The sequence below is a fragment of the Cherax quadricarinatus genome, chromosome 84 (genome assembly GCF_038502225.1).
Source record: "Cherax quadricarinatus isolate ZL_2023a chromosome 84, ASM3850222v1, whole genome shotgun sequence".
Classification (NCBI taxonomy): Eukaryota; Metazoa; Arthropoda; class Malacostraca; order Decapoda; family Parastacidae; genus Cherax; species Cherax quadricarinatus.
Window position 1 is genome coordinate 10,779,369 of NC_091375.1, and position 17,561 is coordinate 10,796,929.

A 17,561-nucleotide genomic window follows, 5' to 3' on the forward strand; every position below is an offset into this window, starting at 1 on the left:
TGGTGTGAATGCAGCTGTATTATTTAAACTGAATTATTATTTAATAATGATTTATTTTAAAGTTAGTTTTATTGTTTTTTTGTATCCCTTTAAATGGGGAGGGGGGATGTCCTTGATGGTGTTAAAGGGCTCTTGATCTAGTGCATGATGTGCGTCCCCCTCAAATTGACACAACTGATTGCCACCCAGTCTATCCCCGCTTCCCCTCTCCCCCCCAGGAGAGGTGTGTGGCTCCTATGGGTTTAGAGCTTCCCCCGTGAGGAGTATGATAACAGTTTGTGTGGGAGTTATTGCGTCAAAATAACTGACTGCTGATTGGTGCCTCAGCCATGACGTCGTCAGCCCCTTCCCCCGTATTCGCATCCTTGCACGCGACTTTATTAGTGTTCAGTGTTATGTTGCATATGGGTCCCATAATTTACATCAGAGATGGACATATATATATATATATATATTATATATATATATATATATATATATATATATATATATATATATATATATATATATATATATATATATATATATATATATATATATATATATTTATTTATTTATTTATATATATATTTATATATATATATATATATATGTCGTGCCGAATATGTAAAACTGGTCAATTAGCAAGAACTCATTTAAAATTAAGTCCTTTCTAAAATTTTCTTTTATACGTTTAAAGATATATTTTTTTCATTAAGGCTAATGTAAAAATTTATAATTTTGCACCAAAAGGAACTTAGAAAACTTACCTAACCTTATTATAACAACAACAATTTATTTTAGCCTAACCCAACTAAATATATTTTAGATTTGTTTACAATAATTTAATACTAAACAAACACAGTGAAATATATTTTTTTCGTTAGGTTCAGAATGATTTTGGCGAAATTATTGCATACACAAATTTACACTTGTCCTATATGGCAAGATGAGCGTTGCTATTTAAGCCAAGATCGCAAGTTCTGCCTATTCGGCACGACATATATATATATATATATATATATATATATATATATATTTATTTATTTATTTATTTACAATTTGAGCATACATACAGAGGTACAAAAAAATACAGATAAGAGCAGCATGCCAAAGCCACTTATACTATGCATAGCATTTCGGGCTGGCTTAAAATTAACTAAGCAATGATGAAATATATACATATATATATATATATATATATATATATATATATATATATATATATATATATATATATATATATATATATATATATATATATATATATATATATATATATATATATATATATATATACGTAAGTCTGGAAGCAAGTTTTACTGCCATAGAATATCACACTGAGATGTATTCACCTATTTAGTAAGTTTATTCAGGTATACACAAATACAGTTACATAGAATTATCATACATAGCAACATATGTGTAGAGAACCTGGGATAACCCAAAAAAGTCAGACACAGTGACTTATTTCCATTAGGGTTCTTTTACCTTATTATTATATGAAGGTTATAATATTTTCTTATTATTCTATAATGAAGATAACATCTTATTATCATACTAAAAAGACTATCTACTACACCAAGGTCATTACTAGGAATAAGGTAAAATTTACATGTTAGCTCAAAAATAGAAAAGCATTCCCCTCCCTTTCTGTAGCTACATTCATCAGACACCTTTTGGCACTCTTCTTGAAGATGAGATAAGATTTCGTTCGGATTTTTAACCCCGGAGGGTTAGCCACCCAGGATAACCCAAGAAAGTCAGTGAGTCATCGAGGACTGTCTAACTTATTTCCATTGGGGTCCTTAGTCTTGTCCCCCAGGATGCGAGCCACACCAGTCGGCTAACACCCAGGTACCTATTTGCTGCTAGGTGAACAGGTGTTTCCACCCGCCGGGAATCGAACCCGGGCCCTTCGTGTGTGAAGCGGGAGCTTTAGCCACCAGGCCACTGGTTCATTCTACGGCTGGCTTTGACATGTGCAGGCAGCCTGTTCCATTCGTTTATTGCTGTACAATGAAAGGTGTTTGAAGCCTGGCCAATGACTGTGGGTACTACAAAGTGGTTGCAGGAGTCGAGTCACAGCTCCTGGCCCCGCCTCTTCCCTGGTCGCTACTAGGTCCACTCTCTCCCAGCTCCATGAGCTTTATCGTATCTCTTCTTAAAGCTATGTATGGATCCTACCTCCGCCACATCACTCTCCAGATTGTTCCATTTCTTGACAAGTCTATGACTGAAGAAATACTTCCTAATATCCCAGTGTATGTCTCTTAGTGTATATTCAATTCAATTCAAATTCAAAGTTTATTCTCTATAAGGATTACAATGCTGAGTTTACAGAATTTGGTTATTGTGTGGTTTACATGTAGTAAAATACTAATTACAGAGGGGGCCACTAGAACACCTAGCATGGCTAGGCATTTCGGGCAGACTTAGATTAATTCTTAACTTTAAAATATTACAAATTATGAGGTAAGTTGGTATTATGGCTAAGTGACTAAATACTAGTTTGTGAGTTTAGCAATGTGAATGCTTTTGTTTTGGAGTATCACAGGACCCCAATGGAAATAAGTCACTCTGTCTGACTTTTTTGGGTTATCCCAGGTTCTCTACACACATGCTGCTATGTATGATAATTCTATGTAACTGTATTTGTGTATACCTGAATAAACTTACTTACTTACTTACTTACTTACTTACTTACTTACTTACTTATGACTAGTTAGGATTCATTATTTTAAGATTGAGATTGATATTTCTGTTTATGGTCAAATGGGTGAGTGAGTGTAAGTGTGAACCACCAGGTGGTATTCATGTAGTTAGTTGATGGGGTGTATCAGGGAGATAAGATGTTTTCTGATGGTAGTTTTGAAGGTGATGAATGTGTCTGCAGTTCTAGAGTTCTCAGGTAGGGTGTTCTAGATTTTAGGGCCTTTGACATACATTGAATTTTTGTAAAGGTTTAGTCGGACACGGGGAATGTCGTAGAGATGTTTGTGTCTGGTGTTATGCCTGTGGGTTCTGTCACAACTATCAAGAAAGCGTTTTAGGTCAAGGTTAATATTGGAATTTAAGGTCCTGTAGATGTAGATTGCACAGTAGTAAGTGTGGATGTACTGAACAGGGAGTACGTTTAGATCTATGAAGAGTGGGGGGGTGTTGCCAGGGATGGGATTTAGTGATTATTCTTACTGCGGCTTTCTGTTGGGTTATTATTGGCTTTAGGTGTGTTGCTGCAGTTGATCCCCAAGCACAAATAGCATAGGTGAAGTATGGATAAATAAGCTGAGAGTTTAATCTCTAAAGTATTCTTGACTGGTAATGATATTCATGTACCTGTTATTGCAACCTGATTCTCTCTTTAATGTTAATGTAAATAACTCAGCTTACCTTATTCCTACTATATCTCATATTATTGTAACTGATTATCACATAGTAAAGTTACTTAGCTGTTTTAACTTTTAAGGTTTAATGATAAGATATTACAAGGACTCCATCGGAAATATTCACTTTCTCTGACTTTTTTTGTTTTGTTTTTTTTGGGGGGGGTCTCCTAGGTAATTTACACACGTTACTGTGTGCATAACGGAGATAAAACACCTCAATTACTGGGAGCGCTTGAGGTTTCTAAACCTGTATTCCCTGGAACGCAGGAGGGAGAGATACATGATTATATACACCTGGAAAATCCTAGAGGGACTCCCAACAGACCCCTAGGTAATTTGACACACATGTCACAGACCGGGCCGCGGGGGCATTGACTGTGTATAGTAATTTAAGTGTATAAGTGTATACCTGTACCTAAATAAACTTACTAATTGGTTACGTGCAGCCTTAATGACTCGATTAGTTCAAAGGATTTAAATCCCCCTCATTACTGTATAATTTGTAACTGCAGCGATGATAAATTTAAAATCTAAATCTAACACACAAAGGGACCCCAATGGAAATAAGTCACTTAGATTTTTTTGCTGTTGTAATAATAATAATAGTAATAATAATAATAATATTTACTACCAGTACATGTACAAGGTATACAGACCATAGTTGACATCAGTGACATACTACTATATAGAAAGTCGCTTGTTATACTGAGCAAATTAGATCAGTTTTGTCCCAGGATGCGACCCACACCAGTCCACTAACACCCAGGTACCTATTTTACTGATGGGTGAACGTAGACAACCAGTGTAAGGATACACGTCCAATGTTTCCACCCCTTCGCCGGGAATCGAACCCGGACCTTCACCGTGGGAAGCGAGAGCTTTTGCCACCAGTACCTGAATAAACTTTCTAACCCTCACATAGGGGACTGAAGCCAGGCACGGGTACACATGAATACAGTTACATAAATTATACATATTACCATCTTTAGATAAGGATAACCCAAGATAAGTCAAAGTGACTCACCGTATTACAGAATGGATATAAATTCTCTGGAAAATGTACAAAGGAGGATGACAAAGTTGATCCCATGTATCAGAAACCTTCCCTATGAGGATAGACTAAGGGCCCTGAATCTGCACTCTCTGGAAAGACGTAGAATTAGGGGGGATATGATTGAGGTGTATAAATGGAAGACAGGAATAAATAAAGGGGATGTAAATAGTGTGCTGAAAATATCTAGCCTAGACAGGACTCGCAGCAATGGTTTTAAGTTGGAAAAATTCAGATTCAGGAAGGATATAGGAAAGTACTGGTTTGGTAATAGTGTTGTGGATGAGTGGAACAAACTCCCGAGTACAGTTATAGAGGACAGAACGTTGTGTAGCTTTAAAAATAGGTTGGATAAATACATGAGTGGATGTGGGTGGGTGTGAGTTGGACCTGATAGTTTGTGCTACGAGGTCGGTTGCCGTGTTCCTCCCTTAAGTCAATGTGACCTGACCTGACTAGGTTGGGTGCATTGGCTTAAGCCGGTAGGAGACTTGGACCTGCCTCGCATGGCCCAGTAGGCCTTCTGCAGTGTTCATTCGTTCTTATCCCCTCAAGGAAGGTTCCTTGATGCTGGTGAGGGGCTCTTGATTTAGGGAATTGGATCTGTGCTCCAGTTCCCCGAATTAAGCCTGAATGCCTTCCACATCCCCCCCAGGCGCTGTATAATCCTCCGGGTTTAGCGCTTCCCCCTTGATTATAATAATAATAATCCTTCGTTCTTATGTTCTTATTTCCAAAATGTGACTTTCTGTTGGTTCTAGCTGGACCGAAACGTCGTACCAAGTTTAAACCTCGTATGTGCGGGTTATTTGTATTATATTCCAGTCACATTATTGTGCCATTTTCATTCTTGATTATTATAATCAAGAGGGAAGCGCTAAACCCATAAGATTATACAGCACCTGTAGATTATACAGCACCTGTAGAGTTCATTACCTTTGTAAATTGTGAGTTCATTACCTTTGTAAATTGTGAGTTCATTACCTCTGTAACTTGCTCAGCTATCAAAACTTTGGAGTCCAGTCCCTGGACCAATTATGTACCTCTGTAATCTTTTGACTACCGCCCTCAGGATGGGTATGGGGTGCATAATAAACATATTAAACTAAAAACTAGGGGGGGATGGAAAATATTCAGGCTTAATTCAAAGAACTAGAACAAAGATCCAGTTCCCAAGATCAAGAACCCCTCACCAGCATCAAGGAACCTCCCTCAAAAGGTAAATTCTTGATATAAATCAAGGTGAAGATAATGGAGTGGCTGTGACTAGGAGGGTTGAGACAACGTGTAAATGTTAAGTATAACTGACAGTATCAGCTTGAGCAGACCTCTACCAGACTACCTCCCTTTTCCTCGCTTATTTACCCGTCCCACGGGGCCATTACTGAAATATAAATGTGCCTGGGAATGTAAGTGAGGTTCAGTGAGTGAGATGTGACGTGTGAGGTGGAGGTGACTGTGAATATGGCGGTGTAATATGGGTAGATATGTGAGGTGGTGGAGGCAGGAGGAAGTATCAGCCTCGGGATACTCAACTTATTAACTCCAATATTTGTCCATTTATTCTTCACTTCCCCAAAATGGGGTTTATATTGAGCATTTTGTCAATAGTTTTTTTTAAATAGAGGCGTTAAATCACCCTAGATAAAGGATTTTTTTTTTTTACTGGAGGGAGGAGTTACAAGGTCAACTTAAGTTATTGATCAAGTATACAAAGTTGTACAGTGATTATTGTGAATAAATTATTATATTCGTGAGAAGTTCCTGACTTGTGAAGGTCATTTGTATGTGTTTATTTGTGTGTTAGTAAGACATTTGTGATTTGTGGTATTTTACTGAGATGTTACGTACACTAAGTACAGTTGTACGTAAGTACACTTACACAAGTTATCATGCATAGTAACCTGTAAATTTTCCAAGATAACCCAACAAAAGTCCATTTTTGTGTCTTAATAAGACCCGTGTGATTTATGGCATTTTTCAGAAGATATTACGTACACCATGTACAGTGACATAAGTACAGTTGAGGCTCAGCTACACTAGTATAATTATCATACATAAGTGACTTATTTCCATTGGGGTCCTTACTTAGTGACAGGTAAGTACACTTACACAAGTTTAGGTAACAGGTTTTTATACATATTAGTGTATGTGTAAATTATCCAGGCTAATCCAACAAGATCAGTGACCTGACCCTAGTGCATGAATTATCCTGGTAGTACAGATATAATATTGAGAAGGTTACTTTTGTGACTGATCTGATTAACATGGGCCAGTATGTAAGTTAATTTAAACACAGGTGCACATAAGTACAATTATCATACATAGTGTAAATTACCTAGGATAACCCAAAAAAGACCAAGACCATTGGGTTCAGTATATAATGCCACTGATGATCGAGCCTTGTTTCTTCATCCTTTCTTGGGGTTCTGTGTTTGTCATTGCTAAGATCAAACCTCCTTCATTATTTCAACTTAGGTACCTTGATGCTGGTGTAGGGATCCTGATCTGAATAATTAGAACAAACCTTTTCCTTAAATCCAATCTGATTGCCTTTTATCCTCCGTTATTATTATTATTACTATTACTGATTTCTTCTTTGATAATACTGATATTAATTATTATTATTGGGGCTCTGGTGGCCTGGTGGTTAACGCTCTCGCTTCACACGGCGAGGGCCTGGGTTCGATTCCCAGCCAGAGTAGAAACATTGGGCATGTTTCTTTCCACCTGTTGTCTATGTTCCCCATCAGTAAAATGGGTACCTGGGTGTTAGTCGACTGGTGTGGGTCGCACCCTGGGACACTGACCTAATTTGCCCGAGATGCTCAGCATAACAAGTGGCTTTCTATGTAGTAGTATGTCATTGTTGTCAGCTAGGACTGTATACCATGTACATGTACTTGTATCATGTGGGGTTCGAACACGTGGATAGGGTAAAGAAATACTCACGTAGGCTGGAAGTACGTATATTACGGATAATGTGGAAAGCGCCAAACAGCCGTGGCCTGCCTCCTTGCTCTCACTCGTAAGACTAACTAACCCTGCTGTGGTCAGCAACAATATGAATACAGACAGTGATTCACGCAGAGACGGTTGGTAGTGAGTCATCTACTGGTACACTGGTTACTGGTAACTGGTTACTGGAACTTGTACTACTACTGAGACTTGTAGTAAATAAAGATTATTATTATTATTATAGTTACTTTTAATTATTCTTATCACTATATTAGTAGTAGTAATATTACTATATTTCTATTACTGTTATTACTATTTTTATTTATTAGTAGTAATAATAGTGGTATTATTATTTGTAATTATTTTATTATTTCTCTTATTATCCCTTAAACTGTCCAAACGTAGATATACGTTTGCTTGCGTAGCGCTCTGAGCGTAGATCTACTTTTTTTTTTTTTTTACATTCTTTGTTATGGAGAAAATCAAGGTCGGAGCGCTACGCGCGCAAACGTAGATCTACATTTGGGCAATTTAAGGGTTATTATTGCTGTTATTACTGTTATTTCAAATATTATTATTATTATTATTAGTAGTAGTAGTAGTAGTAGTAATAGTAGTGATATTATTTTTATTTGTAATTATTATTTTTACTATTGTAATTATATCCTATTATTTGTAATTATTTCCTTTTATTTTTACTACTACTACTAGTACTGTTAATACTGCTACTATTGTTGCTACTACTATTACCACTATTATTGCTACAACTATTACTGTTATTACTGTATCCACTATTATTGCTACTACTATTACTGTTACTACTGCACTTTGACTTTCTTGAGTTATTCTAGGTAATCTACAGATACGCTGCTATGTATGATAATTTATGTAACTGTATTTGTGCACCTATACCTGAATAAACTTACTTAATATCATTACTACTAATTTTATTTTTATCATCTAGGGAGGTGCTAGATAGTTGGTTTTCTTTGTCTCTTGAATATTTGATTCTTTCACTGTTGTCCCCCTGAAATTAAAAGTACTGACAGTTTCAGGATTTAAAAACAAGAAATCTCAAATGGTAAAGAATTTTTTTATGAAGGTAATGATACCAAGAATTTGTTGAAGAACTTGTAGAATTACATAGATGCAAAGTTGGCCGTCCGAACACAATTTACACCTTTTTTTTTTTGCCCACTTTGAGTCCTATTTTAAGCCAATTCCAGTGCTTAATTCACCCAGATTCTAAACTATTTCACTAGTCTTCCTTTCCATAATATCAGTTGAGCACAAGGAACTGCCCATTTAACTATTAGAACTACCATGGCCAACTTAACTCAGAATTCAGACTGTATGCATTCCAGGCACTAAAGCAAGCTATTCTCTGTTCATTAATAATGTCCCCCAGGCCTGTCGTCTGTTATACTTGCCCTTTATTTTGAATCCACTCTTGTCATCGTATAAAAAATCATTTACCCCATTTCTTGGATTAATAAATTATGAACAAGAATGATTGTTCATGGTTTAGGACATCCCAACAATTGAAACAGACTTAGTTAATATCTGTAAACTAGTGAAAATAGTAAAAAATTTAATATTTGAGCTCTTATTTCAAGCTACTTCTGGTCCTGAAATGAACTAAAATCATCTCTGACTTCAGTAATATATTTTCCATATTACTGAAGTCACTCACTATCTTAAACACAAGGTCAGAGGTTTGCTCTTCCCATCATGCAAGATTTTTTTTTATGTACGTACTGTGTACACTCGCTGCACAGACTCATTTTCTCATGTTTTGGATAAAGTGTACTACTTACAGTATTTTTGTTATGGAAAAATGATAAAAGTGGTAAAAGCACTGAACATAATGAACAGTGACTCAGATGAAAGCCAATGAAAACGTGAAACACTGAAAAGAGGGAGCCGAATACGTGGGTCCCTCCTGTACCTTTTCCTACATTGTTTTATTAATGGCTCCAAAAAATCTTACCTGTCCGATATATCATACAGTACACATTTTTGAAAGCATGCATCTCCGAAACTTTTAGCCACTTTTGTAGGTATTTTTTTTAATTCTGTGATCCACTTTATAATTTTCTATGCATTTACAATACTATAAACCATTTAATTATCATTTCTCCATTCATGTATTTGAAAATTATCTTAAAATTTGCCAGTAATACTTAGGATTCTTGGCTTCTGCATTTATGTGGTTCTCTGGTGGTAATAATTTAAAGCTTTTAACAGAGATTCTTTTTTTCTTTTTTATGATATGCTACCACCCGATAGACAAGGATTGGCTCTTTACCAGTGATGCAACAAGAAGGCATGTTTGGAAGTCATCCAAATGAGGTACATAAATATTTAAAAGCATTTATTTAGTTTAAAGAGGGGTAAAATCGAATGACCTGTGCAATGATACAGTGGTGAGCAAACTCCTTAAAAACAGATACCAGAAGTAGATGTGACTGGACTCGGTCACTTCAGTTGGTGGAAAGTTGAGTGGCACGGCTAAGAGCTGCAGCTCACATTCTGCCTCCCCTCAAAATGTAGTAGGCAGGGGTACCTCCAGAAGTTTTATATAGGAGGAGCTTAGGGGTGGCAATCTGATTGGAAGAGGGGGCTAAGGGACTTTTCTTGAAGCAGTGTTATATTATTTTTATTTGAATAACTCACAGAATTATTGTGGAGCTTCAACCCCTCTTTGGCCCACTACTGGTAAATGGCAATTTTCAATTTTCCCAACCTGATCCTGTTCCTCTTTTGTATATTTTTAGCTTATGAATACTTTTTTTTTTATGATTTACTCAAAATTCTCTTATCTTTTGCAGGTGTCTACTATGTCGGAGCAAGAGACCAGTAGAAGCCCACAGAGCAGTACCTCAGAGGTTGGGGGAACCACTGAGGACAAAGCAGGGCCAGCACATGAACCCCCCGAGAACCAATGTTTGTCAGATTTAAATAGTTGTATTAGTAATGATAGTGGCATGGGAAATACTGTATTTTCTTCTCCAGAAAAATGTGACAATGAGGCAAATGAATCTTCAGATGAAAACAAAGAAGCCGACTTTTGTAATAACATAAAACTTCTTGGTAACGGTGATGCATTGAAAGTGACTTGTAACGAAGAAATTAGAAAAGATGTGCCATGTCAAAATGCAACAGATATTAGTGACTCAGAGGTAAGTCAGGATATTAAAAATAATATTACCTCTTTAAGTGATGTGAAAGAAGCAAAGGACACTGCCCATGACGGCAAAGAACACATCCCAAGTGTTAAAGAGCCAGTACAAGATGAAGAGGTCAAGTGTACTAGTAAAAGCGACAGTGATACAAAGAATGATACTGTTGAAACGGTACAAAGATTAGACGTAAAGGATGAGCTTGAAGACAGTATGAAGCATGACACTGAAAAAGACAGTGATGATAAGCTTGAAAATGGAGAAATCGTTGATGAGGTTTGTGTAACTAAGGAGAGCATTGACATACATAATAAAACTACGGATTGTGATGAAATCAACTTAGTATCGCTTGAGAATGGTTGCGAGACTGAGAAAGACAGTGATGAATATTGTTTAGGTAAAAAAGACACTGAAATAGAGCTAATATCTGTTGAGAAGCATGATGATGAATGGGAATTAGAAATAAAAAGGACATACGATGAGACAGAGTCAGTATTAGAAATAAAAAATCAAGAAATTTCAAACCATATGGTATTGAATGAAGACAGTGATGGAAAGCTTGCATTAGGGTGTCAGACTAGTCAGAGTGTATCAAAGGACATAGTGGACAGTGACCTTGGTATTGATTTGGATGCAATAAGAGACACTGACTCTGAGGCTGGTGAGTCTTGTTATAGTGAAGATCAGGAACATGGTGATGCCTGTCAGGGTGAAAATGGTTGCATACATCAGGATGGAGTGTGCGATTCTGAACAAAACTGGGATTATGTAATTGATGAAGAGTTTAATGTGCCAAGAAAGCCAGTTTTTAACGGATCTGCAGATCAGCTGGAGAGGAGAAGCAGTTTAAAACGGAAAGCCAGTGATGAACATGAAGGTAAGATATGACCCATATTTATGTAATATGCATATGACTACAGTTATAAATTTATACAGTGGTTGCAGTGAACACGTATATAATTGGTATAGACATATGTTGTAATAAATTTATGTGGATTTGACCTAGGACAGCTGAAGTCAGTATGGCTTTTTTTTTTCCATTTTTTTTATATACGTATCCTTAATATTTAGTAATGCTCTTTTGTACATCCTTATTAATCTGTAATGCCTATTTACGTGACAGTATTTTGAAATGTTAGTTGTTTTAAAAAACTAAGTTTATTTTTTTGACTATATAATTTTTGAATAAAGATAAGGATACCATTGTATTTTTGTAGGTTAATTTTAACACAATAGCTTCAGAATTACTACCATACTTGGGAGGCAACTTTCTTTTTAGAATTTTAATGATTGTATTGCATTATACTGTATAGACTGGAATATTGCCATTTACTAGGAGTTCCATTTAAGGCAGATAAAACTGCACATCTGGAGGATGCAGACAACAGAGAATGCAAATTGCCTGTATCAGTTTAGCTAATTCCTAAATTATTAGTGATCCTTGAAGTCCCTCAGACTGTACTCCTTGGAATGTAGGAAATTCCTATAGGGATTGGTTCTAAAATAGCACACTGAAATTATTCCCTATAAGAGTAAGAGATTTGGCTGGTGCAAAGTACTGCACCCCCTGTGAAAATCTGGGAGTACAGCCAGCTCTGTAGTAGTAGTAGTAGTAGTAGTAATAATAATGTACAGGTAATGTACTTTACATGTAATAAAATATTGTTAGGAGCAAAAGAAAGCCACTAGCATGCTGTGTAAAAGGTCCAAGACTTTTGAGCAGTCTTCCTTCATATACAGTTTGAAGGAAATTACTAGCAGATCCCTAGCTGTCCTCAAGAGGTAATTTGATAAGTTTTTTTGACTCGCCTGATCAGCCAGGCTGTAGTGCCTACATTAGACTTTGTTGACATGAACAGTTACAAAACAGATCCTTATCATGAGACCTGGGGGAATGGGGGTGGGTGATCACTGGCCTCTAGAACAGGTATATTAACTGCCATATTTTAGTCCAAAGATGCCATTGCTGTACTTTAATATTTGTGCAGAAAATAGGATTAGTATAATGTTTTAATACGTGCATATATTGAGAGAAATGTCAAAATATTTAATTAAAATAGTTTAAGTGTTTGTGATAATATACGATTCCTGTAGCAATAACAGGAAATGACAAATGTGGTTGATAGATGGGGTAAACACACTTAGCAAGGCAAGCCTTTTTTCAGTATTTTCTTTAAATGTGATCTTTATTGAAAAAATCATGCAAATGAAACTGTCAGATAAAGGCTCCCAGCTAAGTTTTCCATATTTACCACTTTAACTTTTTTGGGTTATTCCAGGTAATTTACACCATGAATGATTATTGTACTTGTGTGTACCTGTACCTAAATAAACTTACTTGGGTGCTATTAGGATTTTCTACTCTCTACTTGTTTGACAGTTCATCTGGCAATTGAAAGGACTGAATTCCTGGTCAAGATAAAACATATGGGTAGATTTCTTAGGAGTCATTCTGCTGTTGTGAATTGCATCCTAGAGAAGAAGATTGAAGTGTCTCAATAGAAATAAACCATATTGTTTGGCTTTTATAGGTTAACAATTAAGGGTTAATAATACCAGGTTTTGTCTTTTTTTTTTTTCTCAAGTTGGTGAAAGGTGCACTAGGATTTAACTTTTTATTATGTTCCAGTAATGTAAACCTTACTTTACCTAACCTAGCAATATGCTGTTTTTTTTATTTGATAAGATACTGATACAGTATTAATCAGTATTGCATAAGCCCAGCATTTTTTGTGTTTGTCCGTACTGTTTTTGGTCTGTAGTTTTTTAACAGTTGTCACACTGACTAAAAAATTTTTCACCAAACCTTGCCGTGTTTATCTCAAAATGTGTAGGTCTAAATTTCAGAATAATTGTTGGATAATTTGTACCGTACCATGTTTCATATTTTATTTTCTGAAAACAGCAATCAAGATACCAAATTTGTTGTCGTAGAGCAGTGTAATAAACTAGCACTGAAACTTCAGTGGCACTGGACCATCAGAGCTCACAATCTCTGTCGACCATAAGACTGATAGATTCTGTGAAAACTGGTTTGTGATATCAACAAACTGTGGTTAAAGACACTTGAGTAAACACATATTACATTTTATCAAGGATATTTTTTGGTCCTGGTACCTTACTAATTCAAAATATACATGGGGGTGCATAAATCTGGGGTGGAAGGAAGGAAGGGTAGGGATTTTTTCCAGGAAGGAGGGGTAGGGGTCTTCCCAGGAAGGATTGGAGGTAGAGGTCTTCCCAGGAAGGATTGGAGGTAGGGGATTTCCCAGGAAGGATTGGAGGTAGAGGTCTTCCCAGGAAGGATTGTAGGTAGGGGGTCTTCCCAGGAAAGGTTGAAGGAGATTTTGAGTGTTAGGGGGTAAAGTATCCAGCAAACCTGTGTTGAGTATACTGTATTTGATCAGAGTGATTGTAGACAAAAAATTTGTATTCCATGATGTGCTGTTGTGAGCACGATCATGTTTATGAAGGGATTAGGGAAAACTGGTTAGCCAGACTTGAGTAATGGAGGTGGGGAAGTAAAGTGCTTGCACTCTGAAGGGAGGGGTTGGGATATTTTAGTTTGGAGAGTCTTTTGAATTGTGATTTTTGTGCAATTCTGGCAAGATGGACATGAAATGAATAGTGGTGAGTGTGTTTTATTTTTCTTTGGGTTGCCCTGCATTGGTAGGAAATGGTCAATGTGTAAAAAAAAAAAAAAAAAAAAAAAAAAACAGGTTTGGTCGTGGGAACTTGTTCACTCCAAATATATACAAGACATGAGAAGCAGGTTTCTATAGGCAAAGATACATGTGAGGTAAGCTGAACAGTTATGAGTTCACCTGATGCCCGTGTTCTAAGATTATTCTAGAAACTAAGAATAAGCCAAGAAAGCCAGGCAGTGTGTTTATTTTTGAAGGGTCCCTTTAGACCTGTTCCTCAGTCGGCTAACACCCAAGTGCCTGTTTACTGGTAGGTGAGCATAGGCAGCAGAGGTTAGGAGGTTTTCACGTACATGTCACTCCTGCCCAGCATAAAACCTGTATTGTACAAGGAAGACAACTTTTAACAAAACCTGTTGTTTGCAACTGTTTTGAGGAACTGTCAGTGATTTATCCACATTTTAAGAAAATCATAAAACTTGTTGGTTTTAATGCTCTGACCAGGCTTAAAAATTTTGGCTGTCAACCTTTGATACTCCTTTTGTCCTTTAAGGAATAGGATTTTTAAGCTCTTAAAAATAATTTATAAAAAATACTTCAAATTATAGTTGTTAATCGAGTCACAAATATAAATTTACAGCCAAGATTGCATGCAGTATTATATGTATATACATATACTATATATGTGTAGTAGGACAGTATATATATAATTGGGGCCCTGATATTATATTCTATATGGAGTTTATTATATTATTTCAGGTCACTTTTTATGTTGTATCTTTATAATGCTTCTAAACTGTTGTATCTGGGTGCCTCTGCGAAAACAGTGATTATGTACGAGTGAGGTGAAAGTGTTGAATGATGATGAAAGTATTTTCATTTTGGGATTTTCTTTCTTTTTGGGTCACCCTGCCTAGGTGGGAGATGGCCGACTTGTTGAAAAAAAAATATATACAATGTGGACTTAAACTAAAGTGCAGGATATAAATTCTGTTATGTTGTAGTACACTGTATTGTTAAACCACATCGAGTCACTTCATACCTTAATAACTAACTAATGTTCAGTGAGTATTTACAAAACACACACCTCTCACATCACTACTATGCCACAACCACCAATTGCCATCAGTTACCCTCTAAATAAGTGGTCACTATATCACTCAACCTTACACACCCCTAATTAAATCTTCCTTGATGTAACTCTTGTGGATCTGTAACAACTGCTGAATTGGTGGTTAAAAGTTATTGCCTAATTTTGCTGAAAATTGTTCATTGTTCTGTTGGTAACTGATGTCAGCAGTAACTAGATGCCATAAAAAAAGTTTTCATTGAATTATATTAGATATTGTATGCTTTTTTCATTATAAACTATAATTTTCCTATAATATGTGTACATTTTTGTGATGCTATATATATAGTGTCTGTATCATACTGTTGTAAGAAGGTAGAAAAAAAGAAAAATGGAGAGAGAGAGAGAGAGAGAGAGGAATGTTCAAGTATGGGAAATAAGAAAATCAAATAATGAGGATACAGTTAATTGTAATATAAAGGTTGAGACAAAGAAGCAAGGGATTATGTTGCTCTGCAACATGGCTGGTAGTCATGACCAAACCAAATAATGGAAGGAATAGTTGGTACCCTCCCTAAACAGCAGTGTTTCCCAGGGTTAAGGCTGACCTTATTGCACTCATCGTGTAGAGCGAGAAAGGCTAAATTTCACTTACATGCTCACTAGGCATACAGTGGTTGCCTGAAATTCTTTTTGTAATCTGAAGTTTATATAAAGAGTAAGTTGATAATGCCTCATCTGATCAGCTTCAAATTTTCAACACTAGTGCATTCTAACTAGTACTAGGTTGAATAGTACATTGTAATTAGTAACTAATAGTGCATTGTAATTGTAACTAATAATAGGTTGAATAGTGCATTGTTACTAGTACAGGTTGGCCAACTCTAATCCAGCAGTCAGTAATCCAGTTCCATCAGTAATCCGGCACTAATTTTGGCTAGCGTAATTTCAAATTTCCGGGGTCGCCAGACCAACCTGCCACTACTGTTTGGTGGCACTATTTGCTGTGTAAGTCATTCCAGTTTCTTTTTCTCCATATATTGATATAACCTGCTCACTTTTAGCCCTAGTCATGGTTCCAACAAATAAAAGAAATGCTTCTTCTTGTGTAAAGCACATACACCGTATGTTGTCCATAAAAGATAAGGTGGCTTTGAAGCCACTGTCGGTCGCCATGAGCTCAGCTCACTCAGATAAGCTGTGACTGGTAAATTTGGGCCTACATATGAGAGAATAAGTCTGTGTAGTAGGTGTGCACTATATAAAAAAAATTCTGCAGCACGTAGCACATAAAAAACTGCAACCGTGTTTTTGGTGAAAAAGAGAGACTTTGCCGTGTATTTCCGTATGGTTTTTATGATTGTATTCTCAATTTTTTTATCTCATTTGATAGAATGGAAGATATATTACAGAAATAGACATGATTTTGATTGGTTTCAGGACAGAAAGTACCTTGAAATTTAGCTCAAAGTAGCAGAAATGTTTGATTTTTGCTGATGTTCAGGAATAAACAAATGACGTCACCGTCCAATGTGTGTCCAACTGGCCGGTCTAATACACAGTCACGATTGGGTGGACATTATTTATACAATTGTTACAATAATGCAGTAGTCTGCGTAACAGTAAATCTTTTTGTGTGAATAAAAGTTCAAAATGGAATGCAAGCATAATATAAGAGGGGCCCGGAGATGTGACTAATGAACAGAGAAAATGCTATTTTAGTGCCAGGAATGTCTGCATTGTTTATTCTGGACCCTATTTTGAAATTGGCATCTCTTGAAATTTGTGTGAAATTTTCCAAATTACCGATTTCTGACCACTTTATTGAGTAGTTGAAATTGGTAAATGGGCAAATTCCTGTACTCAATCGATGGAATAGAAGGAATACTAGCATAATAGCTATGAGTTTAGTAGATGGAACAATGAAATGGACCAAAAATAGGGCTTAAATTAAGTGGGTGAAGTCACTGATGTGTAAATATCTCCATTGGATTAAGTGTATTCTAACCTAACCACTCTGTAATCTGGAAAAATCACTAATCCAGCACCCTACAGGTCCCAATGCCGGATTAGTGATGGTCAACCTGTACCAGGTTGATTAGTGCATTGTAACTAGTAGCATGTTGAATAGTCTTGGATCATGGACTTGCACAGTGTTCTCATATTATCGTTGCCACCCGTGCTTTTCACTGGGTTTATTTGACATTTCCTCCTATATCACTCCAGTGTGTACATTTGAGACTATGCCCTCGGGTTTCTTCCATGTAGCCATTTATATTTATTAATGTG

General features: G+C 36.3%; 1 protein-coding gene across 6 annotated transcripts in view; it reads left to right on the forward strand.

Annotated features, from left to right (window-relative positions):
- Axud1 (AXIN1 up-regulated 1) overlaps positions 1-17,561 on the forward strand; it is a 92,353-nt gene that overhangs the window by 44,124 nt on the left and 30,668 nt on the right. For 2 of the 6 annotated variants that reach the window (XM_070103055.1, XM_070103059.1), the window contains exons 1-3: positions 5,712-5,828; positions 9,667-9,729; positions 10,209-11,436. In XM_070103055.1, the coding sequence (XP_069959156.1) occupies positions 9,691-9,729; positions 10,209-11,436 (1,267 nt within the window). In that variant the 5' untranslated portion in view covers positions 5,712-5,828; positions 9,667-9,690. Of the gene's footprint in view, positions 1-5,711; positions 5,843-9,666; positions 9,730-10,208; positions 11,437-17,561 lie in introns of those variants that run through there. The other 4 variants (XM_070103056.1, XM_053799560.2, XM_070103057.1 and 1 more) reach the window with 4 other exon arrangements.